Raw genomic sequence first — 24,578 nt, forward strand, 5'->3', positions numbered from 1 at the left:
TTTAGCCAACGTGGCCTGTAAATATCCAGCACTAACCTACACGATGAAAGTTAACACACATTCGGCGTAATCTTCCCTTTCTCTTCCTCCCCCTCACTCAATCTCCACTCGGCTTCTTTTTCTGCCCTGCTCGTATTTTCTCTACGAGCGTTTTGCAGTTGTTCTGTCAGTTGTTTCTGCCAGATACTCGGCAACAACACACACCGATCCGTTCGCTGACTCTCCGACCTCCTTCCGCTCAGAATCTGCCCCGGCCCGGAGAATCCTCCAGGAATTCACGAGCAAGGTCAAGTGCATCTCAGAGCCGCACCTGTTATGCTCTTCTGACTGTGTTTGCATTTTATCCGAAACGCTTTTGATCGGTATGCATGCTCCCAGGGAACCGAACCTATAACCTGAGGGACACCTCTGTCTTGGCTCGCTCGGGCATTTGGCCACACTTTGATAAGAGCGGGCTTGTGTTTTGTTCCGTCGTGTCGGGTTCGAGGGGCAGCGTTCCCTGGTGGTTTGGTTCAGAGCGCTGACAGGAAGCCGGAGGGGCTGTTGACTCACGAATCCCTCGGAGGAAAACCAATCTGACCTTCTAATGTTACAACACCTTCAATTTCCTCACTTCAGTCTGCCGCACATCTCTTGTTCTCTTAAACGGGCCACACGGGTCCATTCAGCTAATCAGATCTGTTCCTCAATGAGTCCAATCAGCTCTCCCTGCCAGTCGGAGCTACTTGTGATTTCGCAGATGCTCGTGTTTCAGATGTACACTGGTGTAGTGACCCAATCTGCATCGCACTAGTGCCGTATAATTGCCTCCTGATTCCACAGACCACTTTGTTGTGGATGATATTCGCCAAAAAGCATGCATGGATGCACACCTAAAAAAATCTACAATGCCCAGATAGTATAGTATCTATAATTGGGCTGCACTAATTATAATCTGGCACACTGGTTAGGGTGGGTAGTGTGTGAATTGGGATGCAGCCAGTGGCTATATTAGGAATTCGGCAGTCGCAGTGTTGAATATGAATTTACAGGTGTGATTTTTGCTATTTTCCATATGTGCATTGTGTAAAAATGTCTTGAGAAAGTGTTGCACAACAGGATAAAGCGAGTCATGCAATACACCTTTATTAACATGTTATAACTCATTATTAACATGCAATGAATTTTCGTCATCATTTTCATCAACGACCTTTTCTCACTGACGAAAACGAGACGATAACTAAATAAAAACAATGACGAAAATCTACTGTCATTTTCGTCAACAAAAAAAAAAAACGAGAGGAGAATGTTAGTGAGGGTGGATTAGGGAAGAGATGGGGTCAGAACTGATGTCCTGTGTAACAGATGCGCACATTTGATCTGAACTGATCTAACCGCTGGAAAACACACGGCCTACAGGCTCACACACCCCCAATCCAGCTCCAGAGCGGCTCAATCAAGAACACACACACACACACACACACCCAATCCAGCTCCAGAGCGGCTCAATCAATAACACACATTTATGCCAGACAATTGTTTATGAAATAATGCTGATGAATAACGACAATGTTTACTTTACGATGTTTAAATAGTAATATGTTTTAGACGGTTGTAATGACGCATATTTTATCTCCTGAACATGAATGAGCTCCTGCAACTGCAATAGAGGCGCAGACATTTCAAAATAAGAGTCCCGGTGTATTTCCAGCTTGTTTATAATTAAAAGTCACACATTATATATTCGTTTTTGCTTACACAATAAACTGTATTTAATTTAATTCCCATTTAATTCATAGTCAGGAGGAAAGACCAGTATTTGACACATATTCAATAAAGTATCAGGGTTATAATAGTTCACTAAAACCATAAAAAAAATCTTCATTACTTGAAATTAAATAAATGTTAACTGAAATTAAAAAAATAAATAAACAAATTTATTTGAAGCTTTAGCTTAACCTGATATGGCCTACTAACTAAAACAGAAATACAGAGTTATAAAAACTATATAGATGTTTTTAAAAAACAAACAAAAAAGTGAATTGAGCTCTTTCGTGTATTTTTTATGTCAAAAACAAAATGTCAGTTCAAGTGACAGTCGGTTATGTGATGCTTAAATGCTTAATGTATTACAATTGAACTAAACTAATTAGATTTTAGGAGACTAAAACTAGACTAAAACTAAAAACAATTCAGGCGATTAAAATATGACTAAAACTAAATCAAAATTTGCTGTCAAAATTAAGACTGAGGCAATGTTTTATGTGCATGTAGCCCATGCGACGTGATGTAGCAAATACAGTTTGAGACGTTTATCAGTATGCATTAAGTGAGTAGTATTGCCATTGTGTGTGAGTGTTAGTGGACTGGACTGTATCTCCAGTTCTGTGGTCAGTCCCGTTTCAACAGACGGAGAATTTCCTTCATTAAGAAAAGTAACATTTCTTAGTTCCTCTTGTCTAGAAGTTTGAATTATTCAGATATTCAGGAAGTCGCTTTCTCTCATTCTCTATCTTTCACCCTCTTTAGTGTGTGTGTGTGTGGCAGTACAAGCTAAAATTGCTTCATCATGCTAAAGTGAGGTGAGCATAAATTATTTAGTTAAACCTGAGGAAATCACTCCTCTCTCTGGGAATTTGTGTCAGTGTAGGCTGCTTAAATTTCAGACAGATGGACACTTTCTCTCCCGCTTCAGGAGCGTGTGTTTTTTCAGCTCAAAATAATGAAATAAAGACAAGAACCAGCAGTGAAGATCTAATGTGAGGAAGTGCTGTCAAAATTCGCTGTGGTGAATCAGTGAAACACTTTAAAGCTGGGAGTATTTATGAGCATGTGATTTGACACAGACAAACCACACAGAGCTTGTAAGCGTGCAAACACACACACACACACACACACACAAAATGCCGTGTTCTGAGATGCTCGTCCTTCGTGACGGTTGAATGCATGACTCCGCCTGATTTTCCCTGGAACAAAACAACCTGATAAAACACTTGTACCTCTAACCTCTCTGTCCTGAATCTGTGTCTCCCTGTTATCTCTCACACACAGCTCAACACTTCATACAATGAGCTCCGCACCCCCACCTCTCTCTCTTTGTGTTTGGTTTGCCACTAATACTGTAACTCACACTCAACACTTTCCTAGTTTAAATGATTGATTTGAGTAATTGTTGAAAGTCCAAATGTGTCTTCATAATCTCTCATCAGAATCTGATCAGCACCGTGTTTCAGAGGTATAGTGGTGTAGTGGCAGTGACCCAATTTGCATAGTACTAGTGCCGTAAAATTGCATCTTTATACCACAAACCCCCCCTTTTTATGTGGATGATATTAGCTAAAAATGCATGCAGGGATGCACTAATAAAAAATCCCCTACATAGTAAAATGGCCAGATAGTATTCTATCTCTTATTGGGCTGCACCGACTCTCTAATCTCACACACTAATTAGGATGCATTATTCCACCTTATTCCAAACAAAACCATTATCCAAAAAAAAAAACCTTTACTTTTCAGCTGACAGCATCAAATTAATCTCTTAAGTGATAAATTCAAGTGTTGGGAAAAACATGTCTGTTTGTCTTGCACATTTCACGACATTTTCTTAAAGTGAAATGTCCATTGAGTGACACTAAATGCATGCTCTTTTATTGCGACTCGTGTTTCCCGGGACTCGTTCCCGAGATCTCTGTTTCACAAGTGCAGTGCTGAAGGTGAACAAGTTTACTATGACAGAAAAGCCACAGATATGGAGCTGGTTATGTGATGCAAACGTCAAAGCGTATTAGTTTGCAGATCACGCAAGAGGAATAAAGGTATTTGGTGTTTTACTGCCACTAGTGTTCTTTCCTGCTGGAAACTGCAGTCCATTGTGTGTATATATAGGTGTGAAGTTTTGTAGAAATGTTGCTAGAGGCATGTTTTTTCCCCAATGAGCCTGCTGAAAATATGACTAATTTAACTAGGTTTTAAGATGGCTAGCTAGCTATGAAATTGCCCAACGCTCATTTTATTCATGTCAAAATCACACACTTACGGCTTCTGGACTCGTACGCAGGAACTCCGCAGGAGGACTTGAAGTCAGCATGAACCTTGTTAACAAGTTAAAATGGCAGACAAGATAACACAGTGGAACATCTCAAGGAATTCTGGGAGGCAGCATCTCCTCGTGTGTTTCCTGAATGCGTTGGCGTTGGTGAGAGGTTAGGTCACATTTTCACGTGTGTTTTCAGAAGGAATGAAGCGTCGGGTGCTCGGCCCAGTGGAGGGAAACAGTTTCTCAGGGCGAGAGATGATTAACCGTTATCTCAGCGCGGATTTGACGTGCACAGCTCCGCTGACTCAGGTAGAGCCGACGAACGCTGCACAGGAAATGAAATTTCTCCCCGTCCCACCAGGACAGAGTATAATCCTCTCGACACAACCAGATTAGCACTGCCGCTAATTGGCGACAGCTTCCTCTCTCTGTCAACCTGTTTACCGCAGGTGCGTGTGCGTGTGCACGCGTCTGATTTATTTCCAAGCCATTAGAGGATAAAGCCCCATTGGTGTAGTGCTTAAAGAAGCGGCGTTCTTGTTTACTCTCACATCCAGGTCTTGTAAAGGTGTGTAAATAGATGTTGTTGATTCTATTGACTCTGTACTGAAAGGAGAGAGACATTTTAAACATCTTATCCAGTGGAAAAACATCTTTGCTTCGGCAGAACAGAGATATTCCAGAGCTCCAAACATCCCTGATGAGCAGCAGACAGTGTGTGTTTTACTCGGCGGGGAGGTGCAGGGTTTTTTTCCCACATGAGACGCTAGTAAAACTCTTGCTTTTGTGCGTCTAATGGTCCGTTGGCACCTTGAGTTCTGTAAGAAGCCAATTTGTAGCGGTGACAGAGCTAGCGCGTGTGCGGTTAGCGCAAGGCTACCTAACCGCCTCGGTTCAAGCTGTAAAAGGCTGATTAGTTTCTTTCTGCCTTGCCGCAGCTGAGTTCCTGTCACCCACACGGCTTTCATCCTCTCACACCTTACACATACACCAGCACTGATAAGAGCCGCAGTAACAAACAGGCTCACACACACACATAAACCAAAAAAGAAACAAGGCCGTCACAAATAAAAGCTTTCAGTAGCAGCTGCCCTTTCTGTGTGTTCTCTCACCTCATGGCTTTATCCTGCTTTTCTGCAGGTCCTCAGGTGGATGCCCCTCTCCGTCTTTTAGCCGGTTATTATGAGTGTCAGTAGACCGTCTTTAATAAAGATGAGCTGGGGGGAGTCCTGTGATACTGACACAACACTGTCCTCCTGAAAATAACAAAATTGCAAATGAAGTCTAACAAATACCACACACCTCTTTCCAGAATTTCCCCTTTATTCATTACAGATGGATGGATTCACAATCGGCCTATGTTCATGTATTTTTACTGCAGATATCGCAATATAGAATCTTCACTCCTGAATTTCTTACAGGAATCGCAGTTATGCTCTAATTACCTGTTTTGCGTTTGTTAATGGCGATAGCAGGAGCGTATAGTTTTGGATAAAAGGCCTCATATCTACTGCTGAAAGAGAAGAGGGCTGATTATCAACCCCGGCACTTGCAAGTTCAGGAAAGCTGGAGAAGATGAAAGGATTTTGTTAAACATCTGCATAGTCCAGGTTTCCTGTGACCCAGTAAAACCCCCAGCCCTGACCGAATCACCCCCCCCCCCCTCTCTCTGTCTATCTTTCTTTGAGACAGAAAAGTAAACCCTGTTGTCGTTTGATTCTATGCCGAGATGGTGACAGGAAGCGGGAGGGGAAAACAAAAGCCCTCCAGGGTGAGGGATGGAGGGAGAATTATCAGGTCGGTGACGGAAAGTGCCAGTTTGCCCGACTACAATTTTTTTTTTGTTTCGCCTAGAAGTCCAAATACAGTTTTTCTTAGCTCTGGCACAATCTGCTTCCCCCCTCCATGATGACATAGTCTCGCGTCCTTCAGCGGGTAGAGGGGTGGGGTAATTAAAGCTTTCATTATTGTGTTGCTTATCTCTCTGGAAGGAGAAACGTGAAAATCCCCAAACAAAGAAAAGCGTGTATAAGATGATTATGGTGCGGTCTAAGCGCAGAAATATCGAGAGGAAAAATGGTTCCTTGCACTTTTTTAAAGCAGGAGGAGTGTGTTTATGGAGTTTGTTGGAGGATTAGATCCCTGTTGGCTTAGTTTGGAGAAAGCAAAAAGTTAGCAGTTTGGATTTTAGCTGGACTTCCATCTTGAAACTCTGTGGGGTGAATTCACTGAATTTTGGAGCCAGCTTGGCCAACTTTAATTGAGAAGACGTGTACTTTTTAAGCACCTTCTAAATACATAATTCCAAAGTCACTGTCTCAGGGTTAAATTAAATCAGTTTCTTCAGAACAAGATCATTGTTAGTGAATCCCCCCATGTGCATTTTCAGACCCGAATGGAATTTTTCTGGTAGCAAATTTCTGCAAGATTATAAGATAGTGGTTAACAAAGACTTCCGGTTTGAACTCGGCTGCAGGGAATTCAGTTCAGACAGGAAGTGCATCGAACGGCCAAGGAGAGGGAATGCTCTGACCCGGAGACCCGTCAGCTGTCCGGGAGAACACACGGATGGCTCGCGGGTGTAGACGCGGTCCTGGGGTGTGTGTGTGTGTGTGTGTGTGTAGAAGCACTGAGAAAGCTGGAGTCCATAATCACAATAACGTGTTTAACGTGTAAACTAGCGAGAGACGGATTATAGCTGTCCGTGGGAACTGCGAGGAGGCGACAATTCAACTGTTCACCTTTTTCTCTCCACATCCGTCCTCATAATGACCTGTCTATTCTTCCGCTGTCTTTCCTTACCTCAGGCACCTTGCCTCCATTTCTTCATTGCATTTCCCAATTAGGCTTGTACTCATTGTTAGTTTATTAGCAATGGCAGGGGCTCCACAAATGTGTTTGCTGATATTCACTTGTTAATGACCAAATTCAAACCCTATTGAACGGATACGCAGCTGTGAGAGGCCGCTAATAATAGCCTCTCTGAGACAAAAGATGAAGGAAATGGCATTACAGGGGCGTAACAATAGAACTCCATTGGTACTCTAATGGCACGGCCTTTCATTTAGAAATTGTTTCCTTTTTAAATTCTTTGAGCTGCCTGCATAAATCCCTGCGCTCAGCGGAGGCATTTTTGCAGGTCAGGAGCGTGCACGTGGGAGCGCATTTGTGCACGCTCGCTCTGAAAGGTATTTCCACCTGGGGAAAGCCCTCCCCGCGCATATATCCTCGCATTAGCGTGTTTTTAACGAGGCAGGTACTGTTCATTAGGGCAGAGGTAAGGGGGGAGGAAAAGTGAGAAGAACAAACAAGTCGAGGCATTTGTTCGCGGTGTAATCTACACATCAATTATCCTGCTGAGCTAATTAGCACCTAGCCATACCCCTGGTACCTGCACTCTCACAAGAAACGGCTTTCATGCCTGTGATCAAAAGAGAGCGGCTCGGAGGGAAATGCTTGGAGAACTGAGCCGGAGAGGTGGACAGGACATCAAAACTTCTAGTTTAACTCTCCGCGGCCCCTCTCTACACCTAAAGAGATCAGGGAAACGCTCAATTTCGTAAGGAACACGCTTGCATTGTGGTGCACCGCTGGCAGAAAGACGAGAGCTTTGATGCTACCTTACAAAAAAGTACATTATATTCATGCATTAGGTAGGGGCTTTTTAAAGTCGAGGCACGGACGTAGCAACAGATCTTTTCATCCAAATTGTGAGGTACATCCGAGAAATGTAGGGCTCTGACTTGGTTCTATGCATCGGTTATTGGATGTTGAGATGTGGGCATCGCTCTCAAAAACGGAGGTGGATCTGAATGTCAAATGGTGCAGTTTGGCATACGTGATCGCATACATCACTAGAGAGAAACCTGTATGGTACTTTGATTAAACATTACAAGGTCAATATTTAAAAAACAAAAAATGCACACATGGATTGCTCATAATAAAATGTATAACATGCATTTAGAAAACAATTTCATTTTTCATTCTGTAAAATGCATGCGTGTTGGGTTTTGTAAACTGGTGACCTCCTTGATCAAAGTTTTGCTAGACCAGCATTGAAATTTCACTATTTCGTGTGAACATTTATATCAGTATATTTAAAGCGAATTCAGTGTTACTTGATTTGACAACAAATATTCTCCAGCTCTAAACGCAGATATGATGTAGTGTGGGTTATTGTCTCAACGTTCAGCATATGAATATGAGCATCTTTGTCATGCTAACGGCCTCCGTTCTGCAGTAAAGGTGCAGCGTGCTGTTGTGTTTAAGCAGCCCAGCTGAAGATTAGGCTTAGGGGAGGCGCATTTAGCATAAGAAAGCTTGGCGGGGGGTCCGCCAGCGTGCCGCGGGGCTGTCTGTCTCAGGTCGTTATTTGGGTTGAGCTGCGCATGGGTCTTGTGTGACAGAGCGTGGGGCGATCGCAGCATCCAGCTCTAATTAAACACGTCGGTGTGTTTCTCAAGACGGCAGTGAAAAGGCAGGTGAGAAAGCACGTGTGTTTGCGCATGCGCGGGGACGTTTACCAAGACAAACTCCGCTAATCGATGACTGGATATCTAGTGCGTGGTTGGCGAAACCGAGTTAAACAGCGTTCTGCTGGTGTTCGTCAGCGAGCAAGGGTTAATTGGGCTGTGTAACTGTGTCAGGTGCGTGTGGGGCATCGGTGGCCCCGTCGGGCTCTTGGGGGCCCCTGTTGTCACCAGGGCCTCATTTGCTGATTGGAGAACGGAGGTAACAGGATGAAAAGGGGCTGTTTCCTGCAGCTTGTTTGATACCTGGTGGGGAGCTTTTCAGGTGACAAAGACCCGGAGCGGTAGGGGGGGAACAGATGTGTTCTACCCTCTCATTAGCATCTGAATGAGCAGCTCAGATTGGGCTGGCCGGGGGGTTCTACCTCTCACCTGGATAGTCCTGCTCTGATCTTTATACCATCTGAGGACCTCTGCCCCCCCGTTCCCTCTCTCCGTCTGACCCCCAGCTGGGCGCTGGCAGAGTTTTATGACAGTAATCGACCTGAGCACAGATGCTTTTCCCAAAACCTGCCCTCGCACGGATTTCACCCTCTCTTTGTGCCCGGAACGCATCAGGGAAAATTCGGCCCCACAATGAATGCGACCCCCCCGTGACCCGCCTGGAAGACGTCCAAGAGGCTGTTTTCACCCCCCGCCTGCGCGCTTTATTATTTTATTAATTTTCCATTCATGCAGACAGAAAGGCCTCCGTATTTTACAGCATCAGGTTGATAAATGGCGTTTCCTTTTCTTCACTTCTAACAAAACAGCCTCAGATTGCTCTTTCTTTGATAGGTTTTAATATATCGTCTTTTCGGCGGAAATAAAAATAGACCCAAATGAATGAGGATCGCAGCTCTGATCAATTGATCTTAGGTGAATTTAATGCTGAGATTTCGGTAGACAGATTTGTGATCATTAGTTCTCATTTGTGATTTTCCTTTCCTGTTTTGAATGTTCAGTGTGAAGATGAAACGACTCGTCGTGTCGTTTAATTTAAACGTGTTTGATTTGGAGGAACTCGTGCTGATTTTCAGGTGGGACTCTGTCAGACGGAGATAAAGGTTTTCTTTCCAGAGGTTGTTCTGTGCCGGACGACGGGCCAGGAATGCAGCGCAACCTTGAGCGGCTCAAAACGCTGTTCTCAGCGGGTGCTTATCTCAGTGTCCGCCTGATAGTTTAGCACTGCGGAATAAGAAGGAAAATATACGTTCCCGTGTAAAGACTCACTGTGTTTACTCGGCTCAGCAGACGTTCCTGCTCTTACTGTGAATGATTCATCAGTGCACATGATTCCAAAGAAAAGAAAACACACCTTACCTTTGTCTGCCATATGCTCATTCTTTATTTATATCAAAGCAAATCACAGTCAAATGATCCCGTTACAGGGCATAATTACATTTCAGATTGTGTTTAGCCATTATTACTCCAAACACACAGTAATCTGCTCTGACAGAGCTGTAGCGCTCCTATTAATCTTGCACGAGGTGAACACATTGGCAAAAGCAGATCGGCGAAGCACTAATGTTTTAATCAGCTGTGGCAAAATTAATTCTACATTTGAATTTGCATGTCCTTACTGTGATTTGTTTATTTTTATAGATATGTACTTTATTAAAATCGACCATATGGCTCTGTGAATATGAGCTTGTTGTTGAAATGCAGCGTGGATGTGATCAGTTCTCAAGTATGTCATGAATCTCGAGTCACAGATCAGAATTCTCACAAGTTCTTTGAGGGGAAAGTTACACAACACATGTCCTCGTGTGTGTGTGTGTGTGTGTGTGTCTGTGATGCAGGGCAGATCAAATGCCTCACTCTTATTAAATAGTTTGTCTGGCTGATAACACCGCGCTGTGACTGCTGCACCCACTCAACCCAACAACACGACAAACTGCGGCCGTCAGCGCATTCCACTACCTGAGAGACAGACAGACAGACAGACAGACAGACAGACAGACAGAGAGAGAGAGACGGGAGGAGAGGGGGCAGGGAAGGAGGCGTCCACCGCTCGAGTGTCTTTGTGTCTGTCTGTTGTAACAGAGCGTTTGGGTGGGGAGGGCAGCGAGGCGTTTACCCCTGGAAGAGACCTCGAGTATTCCACCGAGAGAAGATCAACTGCATTAACAGACCTGATTACACGGCTCGCTGTGATTGGTCAATGCCGGTCAAATATTATAATTACTGTATCATTTGTGGTATCAATTCATAAACGATTCATTTGACAAAATATTTTTTTTTTTCATAGATTAGAACGTTTCTGTACAGAACTCGGGTTATTTTAAAGAAACTAAATAAGGAGGAATGTTGCTATGTTTAATGGGTTATTTCATTTTATTCTAGTGATACAAAATATAAATACAAATGCATTCAAATTAATTTATTTAAACTAAATGCATAAAATGAGCTTCTATGTGTGTCCCTGGAGCTCAACAGCAGTCGTGCGTCTCACGGGTATATCTGTGCCAATAGCCAACAAAACATCGTATGGGTCAAAATTATACATTTTTCTTTTGGGCCAAAAATCATTAGGATATTAAGATCATATTCCATGAAGATATTTAGTAAATGTTCATATCGTAAATGTATTATTAGTAGGAATATGCATTGCTAAGGACTTCATTTGGACAACTTTAAAGGAGATTTTCTCAATATTAAGCACCCTCAGATTCCAGATTTTACAATATTGTCATAACAAACGTAAAGATTAATTATTCATCTTATTCCAGATTATGTATAATTTCCAATTTCAAACCCTTGACCCTTAAGACTGGTTTTGAGGTCCAGGGTCACACACAGAATGTGAAGCGCCTGACCGAAGCCTTTAGGGCTCAGTATAGAACCCGTTCGGCTGCAGATTCATGAGGCTTTACGGATAACTGGAGGGGAGATCGAGCCTTTGTGTGACACGTCTCATTCTGCGAGTGTGTTTTTCAGGTAAACACCAGTGAAAGACTCTCGTGCGTGTGTGTGTGTATGAAAGTTTTAACAGCGCTCTGAGATCTGCCGCAGTCAAACACGCACTAAAGCGATCACAGCTGAGGACTTTTTGGAGTTGCATCAATATTTGATGAGCAACCTGGTTGAAAAGAGTCGAGGAGCGTTTCCACGTTCCCTCATCCTGTTCATTCACGGCGGCGGCACGTAAACGGCCCCATCTGAACATATTTAGGTGGGAAGACAGCAACAACCCCGAGAGCAGGTGTCGTTCTGTTCGTCTTTTATATTTATACACGTTTATGGAAAATATAAAGCGTGAAGCGCGCTGAACGCTCGCCTCATTCACCAGCGGAACGACCGTGGCATAAAAGGCCCTTTCAGACGAGAGAAAATAAGAAATTGTGCGTCTTTGTGCGAGAGAAGTGGCGGTGTGCCGGGACTGGGGCAGAAAGCGTTTTATCCCGCTCAAGGTTTTGTGTGTATTTGGTTAGTTACGGCAATTACGGTCACTAACTGACAGCCAAACGCACGCGGAGAGCAAACGGGCTGCCTCTGCACGCAACACTCACTGTCGAACATCTGCTGAGAGATTTGCATATTAATTAACCCATATTAACTCTAATTATTCTGGGAAATTATCAAATAAATTAAATTTTCTAATTTTAACCTTTCCTGTGCCTGACGGATGTGAGAGCCGGAGATACCCCTGTTACCCCGCGCTCACCTGCGCAGATGCCCCGTCTGAGGGAGTTTAGGGCCGCCAGCTCAGATTCTGACTTTCATCTAATGCGGGGTTTTTATTTAAAAATGCATTTAATGCTTACAAAAAAATCTTTTTGAAAATGATGCATTTATTTTTACAGCACTATTTGTTACACTTTATTTTAAGGTGTCATTGTTAAAGTGTAATTATATATTTAAGGACTGAGTAATATTAATTAACAACATGTACTTACTATAGGGTTAGGGTTTGGTTGCGTGCAATTATGCATAATTTACTTTCTTTTACAGTGTTCTTGTTACACATTACATGTACTTACTATAGTAATAACAGTAAATTATGCATAATTACGTGCCCTAAACCAAACCCAAACCCTATAGTAATGCATGCATGTAGTTCATTAATATTACTCAGTGCTTAAATATATAATTACACTGTAACAATGACGCCTTAAATAAAGTGTAACCCAAACTTTCAACCCAAGGTGTCATTGTTACAGTGTAATTATATATTTAAGTACTGAGTAATATTAATTAACAACATGTACTTACTATAGGGTTAGGGTTTGGTTGCATGCAATTACGCATAATTTACTTTATTTTACAGTGTCCTTGTTACACATTACATGTACTTACTATAGTAATAACAGTAAATTATGCATAATTACATGCAACTAACCCTAACCCTATAGTAAGTACATGTAATTAATTAATATTACTCAGTAAGTATATAATTACACTGTAACAATGACACCTTAAATAAAGTGTAACCCATGCTTTCAACCAAATGTGTCATTGTTACAGTGTGATTATATATTTAAGTACTGAGTTATATTAATTAACAACATGTACTTACTATAGGGTTAGGGTTAGTTGCATGCAATTATGCATAATTTACTTTATTTTATAGTGTCCTTGTTACACATTACATGTACTTACAAAATAATTACATGCAACTACCCCTCAACCAAACCCTATAGTAAGTACATGTAGTTCATTAATATTACTCAGTGCTTAAATATGTAATTACACTGTAACAATGACGCCTTAAATAAAGTGTAACCCATACCTTCTAATAAAGTGCTAATAGTTAGATTTTGTGATTAATTAAAGCATAACTCCTGCACGAGTAGACTGGATGTATGCGGATAAAGTTGGATTTATATAAAAATCTAGGCAAAAGGCTCAACTTGTGCAATTTTAAACTGTTGTATCATTCAGTGAGATAAACACACGTGTGCAGTATTTCCGAGATGTGTGTTCCTGTTGTTGGCCCTGATTTCCCCGCGTCACTCGTGCGGAGGTCTTTTGTGTGCCTGTGTTCTGGCTGAGGGTCTGGAGGGGGGCGTCCCGGCGCAGGCACAGATGGCGGGAGCGATCCGGACCGGGCCAGTCCCGTCCCAGCAGCAAAACCTTCAGACTTCCCAGCCTGTTGCGCCGCAAAATAAATGGGACTTTAATTCAATTAGAGTCCGGCTACTGTGGCCGCCTCACGGCAGAAATCACCCCCTTCCTGAAACACTCCCGCCCGTCCCGTCCCGGATCCGCACACACACACACACACACACACACAGAGGTTGTTTTACACATCGCTGAGTTTCTCCATTCATTGGCCTCTCAAAGCTGTTTCTCTCTCTCACTCTTCTTTTGTTCGCTCTCGGCTGCTGCCCTTCTGTCCCTTTCTCTTCACCACACCACCCCCTTTCTCTTTCTTTCACTCTTTCTTTTTTTCTCGAGGCGCTGTGGGGTTGAACCCCCATATCAGCCTGGGCTTCCACACTCAGGAAGAGATTCGTATCAAAACAATTCATGGAAACACATCCAAACACACTTAAAGTTGCACGTCATGAGAAAGATTAGTCTCAAACTGTTCGTTTTACACTCAAACTCAAAGTGAGTGAGCAAAAACATCTTCCTTTTGGATTGGACTCTCGAGAAGAAGAAATATTGCTTTTGTTGAGATAGAAATGATAGAAACTTGGTCCCAATGGTTCATGCATGAACTACCAATACAGTTTTTATTCATCTTTATTACTGTAAGTTATTAAAAACGTTGTTCATTGTTAGTTCATGTCAGCTTTTAATTAGAAAGAAATTTAGATTTTAAAAGAAACATGCACTGCAAAAAATTATTTTCTTACTTAGTATTTTTGTCTTGTTTTCAGTCCAAATATCTAAAAAATGTTACATTAAGAAGCATTTACTAGACAAGCAAAAGTTTTTGTCTTGTTTTTAGGGGAAATAACTCAAAATTAAGGGAGTTTTTGCTTAAAATAAGCAAAATAATCTGCCAATGGGGTAAGAAAAATAATCTTAATTCAAACAGAAAACAAGATTATTTTGAGTTATTTTCCCCCAAAACAAGACAAAAACTTTTGCTTGTCTAGTAAATGCTTCTTAATGTAAGATTTTTGAGATATTTGGACTGAAAACAAAAAAATACTAAGTAAGGAAAGCATTTTTGGCAGTGTGTAACTTTAATGTTTGGTTGAATTGCTTTAACTAAGATTAATAAATGCATTGCTAGTTAATGTAACTGATGTTTAGAGGAGAGAGCTTCTCATTGGGAAATGCGAGAGTTGATGGTTCAGGTGATCTGCATGTGTGAGACGGCCCGCGGTGAGCCGTTATCCTCCAGCACGGCTCATGTCTCCTCCCATCAGCCCTGATGACCCCCTTTACCTGCGGGGAGTCTGTCACTTCCACACACACACACACACACACACACACGCTCGTCTCGAGGCTCATCTACAGGCCGTGAGTCTGTGCCGGACCTCAGCTTGGGCTCGAGAGAAACCCGTCCTGGAGCTGAACGCCCCAGACATCATTTCTGGCTTCTTCATTTTGAGAAGCAATTGGACTTTAAAGAGATTCTTGATTGGAGAGATTGTTCTCTGGAGGCTTTGCTCAAACGGGTCGAGGTGAGGCATAGATCGACGGGGCTTCTTTACACAAGCCATTGTTTAATGTATGCCTGACATTGTCATTGTACAGAGAACAAAATTGTCTTGCGTTAAAAACACATTTAGAGCGCACTACTCTAACTTGCATCATTGCAAAGTTTTATTATCGACATTTCAGTCAATTAGACAGTCCTCGAAACGGTTCCTTAGCTGGTTTTGACTCACTTTGAACTGGTTTATAGTCGTGCGAATGGAGAACGCGAGCATGGGAATCAATACCGCCTGTGATTATCAGCGCAGAAATGACAGGCCTGTCTGCCAGCGGCGCGTAGGTTAAGCCCAACATTAACGTGACTGGGGCAATTAGGAATGTCATTTTAATTATCTGTGGCATCGGAGTGAGAGATGTTCCTTTTATTTGTTTGAAATCAAAAGCAAGAGGAGCAGGTAGCATCGGCGGCAGAATGGCAGCCGTAATCGCCTTTGTTCCCTTTGACACTCGCAGAAGACGCCGACGAATAGAGAGTGTCATCAGAGGACAACTTAGCCGGCAAGTAAACATTATCGCTTCTTTGTGTCTGCGCTCTGGAAACACAAAAGACTGATTAGAGACGAGGTGAGGAATCACTGTAATGGCTGCCGTGACATTAGCAGGTTGGAATTATTGTGTTGAAGAGCACAATACCGGCGTCTGTCAGCCAAACAATGCGCCCGCTCCCGAGTTTCTACTCCATCTGAAGTTCCACCCAACCCATCATTATTTATCGGCCTTTTCAAATCTCCCAGCAGCGAGTACAAAGTTGATGGATTTTGTTTTTAACTTCTCAAGATGTCATTTCTACTTTGTGGAAGCGTCGTCTCTCTCTCTCTCTCTCGTTGCTCTGGCTTTCTCTCCTGTCTCTGTATTTTACATAACCTGTTCATGAGCACATGCTTATTAGTTTTAAGAACTTATTTTAACACCCAAACTCATTTAAATCAGTGCATTTTCTCAACAGTCAGGAGTTATTCAAAGTTTCTGAAAGAGCCATCGTGTGGGTCAAAATGATCCATTTTTCTTTTATGCCAAAAATCATTAGGATATTAAGATCATGTTCCATGAAGATATTTGTATGATTAGTACACTCTAAAAAATGCTGGGTTAAAAATAACCCAAGTTGGGTTGAAAATGGACTAACTCAGCAATTGGGTTGTTTTAAGCAAGCATTTAACCCAACCGCTGGGTTAAAACAACCCAATTGTTGGGTTAGTCCATTTTCTACCCGATTTGGGTTATTTTTAACCCTGCATTTTTAGAGTGTAGTAATATGCATTGCTCAGGACTTCATTTGGACAACTTTAAAGGAGATTTTCTCGATGTCTCTTTCTCTGCGGTCAAGCGAGTGTGTGTCCGGTGGGCGAGTGTGTGAAGGCTGTTGTGAATGTAAATGTGCTGAAGGTATATCTGGACCACACATCAAGTTTGAATGTCTCACTTATTCTTTTGGCTGTTCTATTCTCATTTCCTCCCTCCCTCTTTCTCGTTCTCCTTTCGTGGGTTCTTTCTCTCACAGAGAGCATTACTCAGTCTGAACTTGCCTAAACCCTTGTGGTCACACCTCTTGAAAAGGTTTTGTTTCCCCTGTCAATTGGTATTCAGCCCAGGTCACATGCGCACACACACACACACACACCGTTTTCATTTTAATTTGCACCTGTTGTGCAGTTGTTCAGGAGGCAAGTGCAGACCAGTGGATTAGCCAAAGATCATGTTAGGAACAGATATGCCTAGTGTAATCTTTTTGTCCACAGGGGAATGTTAAGATAGACTGCGCTGTGTGTGATTGCATGCGTGTGTGTGTGTGTGAAAATAAATATAAAATCTGCAGGCCTTCCTCTATTAAAAGTTCTCAGTTATGCAGGAAAATGTAGATGAGATGACGATCAGCTGATTGTGTTATAATCTGTAATATTGTGTGTTTTGACAGTGTTGGACTACGAGAACGTTGTAGAAACCGGATCGGAGACGGAGGAAGAAGACAGACTTCTGGTGTCAGAGGAGGACGTCCTGCTCAACGGGGCGGGGAGTCCGGTCAGCCTTGTCAATCATGAGTCTGTGGCCCCGCCCTCCCCGACCCTGGGTCACTCCCTGCTGAGGAAGACTGTGGAGGATGAAGATGATATGAAGGACAGCGGGATAGAGAACGTTTGGAACGAAAACGACTTGCTGAGCGCATCAGTCGACGGTACCGGTGAGCTCCGCCCTTCTCCTTGCTTTCATTGAAGACACACCCTGTGTTCTATTAGACACGCCCCTCCATTTAAGACACACCCTCTGTCCTCTTAGACACGCCCGTCTATTAAAGACACGCCCTGTGTTCTCTTAGACACGCCCGTCTATTAAAGACACGCCCTCTGTTCTCTTAGACACGCCCCTCCATTGAAGACACACCCTGTGCTCTCTTAGACACGCCCGTCTATTAAAGACACGCCCTCTGTTCTCTTAGACACGCCCGTCCATTGAACACACACCCTGTGCTCTCTTAGACACGCCCGTCCATTGAAGACACACCCTGTGTTCTCTTAGACACGCCCGTCTATTAAAGACACGCCCTCTGTTCTCTTAGACACGCCCGTCCATTGAAGACACACCCTGTGTTCTCTTAGACACGCCCGTCTATTAAAGACACGCCCTCTGTTCTCTTAGACACGCCCCTCCATTGAAGACACACCCTGTGTTCTCTTAGACACGCCCGTCTATTAAAGACACGCCCTCTGTTCTCTTAGACACGCCCCTCCATTGAAGACACACCCTGTGCTCTCTTAGACACGCCCGTCCATTGAAGACACTCCCCTGTCCTCTTAGACACGCCCCTCCATTGAAGACACACCCTCTGTCCTCTTAGACACGCCCCTCCATTGAAGACACACCCTCTGTCCTCTCAGACACTCCCCTTGCCCTCTTAGACACGCCCCCTGCTCATTCTCGGCTGCTCTCCGCCTCCGGAGCCGCTAAAGCAGAGCGCTTCTCTTTAATTATGGCGCGTGTTTCTGTCTCTAATTCGGCCCGGTTTGCAGAGCCTCATTGGTAATTGCAGTAGCGGTGTACACGCGGCGGCTCCCGGTCTCCTCCTGCAAGCATCATTGGTGCGGGAGGCACAGTCAGAGACGCAGAGAGATAAATACTCTTAATGAGGGAGAGAGGTAATCATTAAGGGAGGCCAGGCTGCTGCTCAAGTCATTAAGAATCTTAAATGAAATTTTTATTTTTATGATAGCCATTTACATGTGTAATAAGAGTCAATGATTCTTAGAAGCGTATGACAGAAACATAGGAGTGTGAGAGCCCATGGAAGACAGACCATCTAAATGAGCACTTCTTCGCTATTCATTTCTGCTAATGAACTGGCTGTGCACGGAGCCGAGAGAAAGAGGGGGCGTTCGGGAGTCTAAAAATTTAATACGCCCCCAAAAAAATAGGCTTGTGGCGTTAGGAATACTGCGAAGGCTGATTCTCCTTCAGCAGAGCTTCATTATTTACAGCCCAGCGCTGCGGTTCGGAGAATCCGTGCCTTTCCCGCTGTCTCCAGTCCGGGGTTTCTCACGCTGCTTTGAACTAAAGACCCGTTTCATGACCGGTCTGAGATGCCACGAACACAGAGTACGAGAGTCATGGCCGCTACACTTTGTTTAAGGTGTCGTTGTTACAGTGTGATTATATATTTAAGCACTGAGTAATATTAATGAAATACATGTTATTACTAAAGGGTTAGGGTTTGGTTGAGGGCATGTAATTATGCTTCATTTACTGTTATTACTATAGTAAGTACATGTGACATATGTAAAATAAAGTGTTATGGCAAATAACATGATCAAAACAAGACTTACATTTTTTTATAACTTTGTTTTTTAAGTAAAAAAGTCTATATAGTTTTTATAATTTGTTATATATTTGTTATTTTAGTATTTCTACCAAAAATAGAAAAAATAAATAAATGATAATAATAAAATAAGTGTAAGTATTTTTAAACATTTATTATAAGCAACAGAAATTGTACTTCTTATGGTTTTGGTTTATGATCACGACCATGACACACGCACTCCTATATTTGTGATTATGTTTTTTGTATATATTAGAGTATTATGCAAACAAGCATTAAAGTATTGTTTGATATTCAGCGACAGCACATCATCATCATCACGAGCACAAACGCTGTTGATAGAGTTTAACTCCGACTGAACCCGGAACATTCCTTTAATTTGATAAACCCTCGTGGAGCCGGAGTGTCTGTGATTCCACTGTGTTGCAATTCCATGATGTGTGTGTGTGTGTGTGGCCTGGTAAACCCTACGTTATGGGGACAAAATGTCCCCACAAAGATGGCAATATCTGAAATCCTCGTCCTTGTGGGGACATTTTTTGGTCCCCATGAGGAAAACATCTTATAAATCATATTAAGTTATGTTTTTTGAAAATGTAAAAATGCAGAATGTTTCCTGTGATAAAATATACAGTTTATACAATATAAAAAACATTATGTCTACACTCTAAAAAATGCTGGGTTAAAAATAACCCAAGTTGGGTTGAAAATGGACTAACCCAGCAATTGGGTTTTTTAAACCCAGCGATTGGGTAGTTTTAACACAGCAATTGGGTTGTTTTAAGCAAACATTTAACCCAACCGCTGGGTTAAAACAACCCAATTGCTGGGTTAGTCCATTTTCAACCCAACTTGGGTTATTTTTAACCCAGCATTTTTTAGAGTGTATGGAAATTTCCCATAAAACATAAAAAACCCAACGTGTGTGTGTGTGTGTGTGTGTGTGTGTGTGTGTGTGTGTGTATGTGTGTGTGTGTATGTGTGAGTGAGTGTGTATGTGTGAGTGTGTGAGTGAGTGTGTGTATGTGTGAGTGTGTGTGTGTGTGTGTGTGTGTGTGTGTGTGTGTGTGTGTGTGTGTGTGTGTGTGTGTGTGTGTGTGTGTGTGTGTGTGTGTGTGAGTGTGAGTGTGTGTGAGGCCATGTTTCTGCACTGCTGGGTGATGTTCATTAGCTCTGGAGGAGGACGCCAAAGTCTCTCTCTCTCTCTCTCTCTCTCTCTCTCTCTCTCTCTCTCTCTCTCTCTCTCTCTCTCTCTCTCTCTCTCTCTCTCTCTTTCTCGTTCTCTCTTTCCAAACGTGTGGGCTCTCTCCTCCTGCGTGTGTGTGTTTCTCCGGCGTGTGGTGCCGGCGTGTCTGCACTGGTACCTCGGCGCATAGCTCCGTCCTGAGATAAGCCCAGCTCGCTCTCTTCTCGTGTGTGTGCTCCGGTCAGTCTGCGCTGGTGCTGTCCTTGACTCACTCATCTCCCAGAATGCCCTGCTCTAGTGTGTGACATGGTTATCACTGAAAGAAACATGAAATAAATCACCTGGATTCCTCGCCGCCCTCCTCTTTTTGTTTTTCTTCTCCCTTTTTTCCTCTCTGTGTTTTCAGAGAGCCGTGGATGTTTTGAGAGTAAACCGTAAGGATGGAGTGAAATCATGAGAAATAGATTCAGTTTATTCACCACCACCTCAGAACTGATTAATCAGCCTGAGACACGTGTGTGTGTTTGAGTGTGTGTGTGTGTGTGTGTGTGTGTGTGAGGAGCTCCAGCATATCTCCCCCAAAACACTGATAGAAACAAGCCGAATCCAAACTGTAAGACGTCTTCATAAAGAACCAGATGCGCCAGTAATCGATGTAAACATGCGACGGTATTATCGCTGAGGTAAACGATATGATTGGCGATATAGAGCTGTTTTATTGTATTATTTATTTTATTGTATTAATTATTTATTATACCCAAGCTTTACTGGTGTTTGAGCCATTATTTACCGGCCCAACAGTTGGTCATTATGGGAATGATCAGCTGTGTGTGTGTTTTTTAGTGTGTGTGTCACAGAACTTTACACTCCCATCCGAGCTTATATGGGATTGCGCTCTCACACAATAAGTAAATCTGGCCCCAGTATAATGATAATGTGTATAATTTGTGGGTCCTGATAATAACACAATAATAATAATAACTCTCTTCTTTATTTGGCTTAAATAACGCACCGTGACACGAGTGTGTCCTTACACCCCTATAAACAACAGGTACATGTATAAAGGAGTGAATTTTGACTATATATTGACGTTTGTTTTGTACATGTTCTGTCATCTGTGTTATTTAAGACGCTCATGTGTGTGCCTCATACACTGACGGATGATCTCTGGAGTTCATGTGTGTGTTTCTCATGATGTCAGGGGTTTAATGAGAGACTCAGTGTTTAGTTTCAGTGCCAGAGACACAGAGCAGGAGCAGAAGATCAGAACACACACTCTCTCTGTGTGTGTGTGTTTGCTTGTTCAGGTGGACGGAACATTCTTGAGCTGAGTTTACTCTCGCTTGTTTCCCAGCGCGCTCAGCTCGTGTGTGTGTGTGTGTGTGTGTGTGTGTGTGTGTTGTCAGTGTAAATAAGTGGGTCGTTCTGAGTCCTGAGATGCAGAACAAGATATTTCCCGTCCAGATGCAGTGTGTCAGTGTGCTAATAGACTCTCTTCCTGTCTCTCTCTCGCTCACAGATGAACTGAAGGGAGACTATGACACTATGGGCCCTGATGCCGCTCTGCAGCCAGTCGGGAACGGGACAGGTGAGTCACAGTGTGTTGATTCGCTTAACACACACACTCGTGTTAGTCTTGAGTATCTATAGAGTAGTGTTGGTCCTTCTTATCTCAGAAGAGTCTTTAGTTTATCATATTTATAAAAGACAGAAACACTGTACTGATTATTTCTGAAAACAGCCGAGTCCGTGGAGGCGTGCAGTGGGTGGAGCTAAAGAGACACACACACCCACACACACACACACACACACACTATACGTTGGTGTTGTTCACATTATGCACTTACATGCCGATTGCAAACAAAACACACACACACAGCTCCCGTAACCCTAACGAAGCTCGTTGATGTGTGTGTGTGTGTGTGTGCTCATGCGGGAGAAGTGCCCATATAAGGAATTCCGCCCTTTATGATGTCATACAGGGCCATACTTTCCGAAACTTGGAGTGTATTTGGCACAGAAATACTTGTGTTTTGAAACTTTGTTCTATCATGAGAATCAACTCAGAGTAATAAGGCAAATAAGAACAGAGTAAATAAGGCAGAATTCAGGAAATAGTTTAAGACCCCCTCTTTAAAGATGTCACATTGTTTCCGTTTTTTGTTTTCTGGCTCCACTAGAGCAGGTCCTGCTTGAGTGTTGATTATCTCCTCATATTCTCCATTGTTGCGGCTCCTCTCTTCCCAGTCTGTTAGTAATGCTCTGTTTACTTCCTGTCTCTATGAAGCCCCTCCTTCTGAAAAGCACACTGTGATTGGCGTTTGGGAAATGTCCCGCCCCTTACCATAACCGGCAGTTTCAACACACGACTAACTAACTCAACCAGGCCCCTTTACTCTGCGTATGAATTATTATAATGAGGAATATTGTGACGTGGAAGAAACTCAAGATGGAGGCGTTTCAGAAACACTGACACTGAGATAGAAGAACTGAGACAACACATTAAAGACAGATGGAGAAAAGCACAATAGAGCCGTTTGAAGGGTAGAACTGTATTGATATTGGCATATTTCATGCACAAAATTCTGACTGCTCTCCGGAAACAAATGCACATCGGTGGTGCAGTTTAACTTGATCTTCCCCGTGATTCCTGCTCTCCGTTTGACTTCATCACACACACAAGGGTTTTCCTGAGAAACTCTGTTAGCCGTGTTTGAGCTGTCACTGCTGATGTACTTCAGGAGGAAGGATGTGTAGTTTTAATAAAGCTTTCTAATGTTAGACACACACTCCAGAGATAAACAGTCTCCGCTGTGCGGCCCACGATCCTCCTCTGCAGGGAGGGCCGATCCCGGCTCCAGCGGCAGGAGGAAAACATCAGGACGCTGACTTTAGAGCGCTTTCGTCTGCGAGCGCCAACTTCCCCAAATCGCATTTCAGGCCGAAATCTAATTTGAGCGCAAACTCGATTTGTTTAGATCATGTAAGCCGCAGAACCCACAGCAGCGAGGAGCTAAACGTGTTCATTTGTCGGCGCTCACGCATGCTCACGTGAATGATAGCGAGGCAGGGCTAGTAATGAGAGAGGAGGGAAATCATTTGCTCTGTTAAATAATGTTAAAGGGCTGCCGGCTCTCTGACATTTTCAAGACATTTTTGACAGCGACACAGTCCAGCGGCTCGACCTTTGCACAAATGAGACGATAAAATGTTTACTGTCAGACAAACCTCACTACAGTTTATACCTTACACAAGCACATCCTAATTAAAAGGTAGCTTATAAAACTCTCTCACGTAATGTTTAACTCGTATTAATATGTATTCTCTGTTATATAATAACACCTGCAGTTTCCCTGTATCTGTTCATGCAATATGTTTGGATGCTGTGTCATAGCTCAGCTCAGTTTCACGTTATCCTCAGAGGAAATCAAAACCCGGATGATTCCCTATAGAGTGAATATAGAGCGGCTCGGCTCGGTCCATGGGAGGTTATGTTGAGATCTCGTTCTCTTCTGAAACTCTAGAAAACACTCTTCATTTGCTCTCTTTTCATTGCTGTCGAGGCTGAGAAATTAAAGAGATTTAATTTGTGATTTTTCTTTGGGTTGACTGCATCTTCACATTTTGTAGATATTTGGACTAGAAACAAGACAGAAATACTAAATACGAAAAGCATTGTTTGGATTACGGCATGCATTGTTTCTGCTCCTTGTCTGATTGCCTCTAATACATTTAAAAGTAGAAAAAAGGGTTTATCGTTAAAAGCTTTCCCACAATCCGAATGGTTCTCCCGTTAGATTAAGTCATATTTCTTATTTTAGTGGCCATTAGGTGGCTGGATAAGGCAGTAATTTAGACATATCCCTCCCAGAACGTTCCTCTAATGTCCTGCGTGTCGCAGCTGCTGCCTTGCAATGCACCATATTCTTCACATGCAAGTAAGGATTGTATTTAAACTCTTTCTCTCTCTGTGTGTGTGTCTCTAGTGAAGAGCGTCCACTGCGCTACGGAGTTTGAGGATTTCTTCGGGAAGCGCAAGCTGGTGGACAGTGAGAGTCATGTGGTCAGCATTGCCGAATACCTCCAGAGAGGAGACACAGCCATCATCTACCCCGAGGCACCGGAGGAGCTCTCCCGATCCCGCCTCGCCACGCCCGAAGCCAACGGACACGAGGAGAACGGTGAGAATGCGGGGCAGCTGTTGCTGCCGTCTGATTGGCTGGATGCCGGCGTGTTTACCTTTAGAGCGAGGTGCAGCTGTCCGAGTGGTGAAATCATAAACCCGAAATTTCCCGTCCCGAGGGGGGCAGCCGGGGCATTACGCCGCATACCTCTCTTATGAAGAACGTGTGAAAAATTAGACGTGCGAGCCACCAGAAGCGATTACAGCGGAGAGAACACAACTGGCCCCTGAACGCCGCCAGCAATCGCTCTGTGTTTACG

The 24,578-nt window shown here is 43.2% G+C and overlaps 1 protein-coding gene across 2 annotated transcripts in view; it reads left to right on the forward strand.

Annotated features, from left to right (window-relative positions):
- The window catches only part of zeb2b (zinc finger E-box binding homeobox 2b), a 72,821-nt gene that overhangs the window by 33,376 nt on the left and 14,867 nt on the right, over positions 1–24,578 (forward strand). For both annotated transcript variants that reach the window (XM_079840830.1, XM_079840831.1), the window contains exons 3-5: positions 17,057–17,320; positions 21,655–21,723; positions 24,122–24,316. In XM_079840830.1, the coding sequence (XP_079696956.1) occupies positions 17,057–17,320; positions 21,655–21,723; positions 24,122–24,316 (528 nt within the window). The remainder of the gene's footprint in view (positions 1–17,056; positions 17,321–21,654; positions 21,724–24,121; positions 24,317–24,578) is intronic.

This window comes from Gobio gobio (genome assembly GCF_949357685.1).
Source record: "Gobio gobio genome assembly, chromosome: 17".
Classification (NCBI taxonomy): Eukaryota; Metazoa; Chordata; class Actinopteri; order Cypriniformes; family Gobionidae; genus Gobio; species Gobio gobio.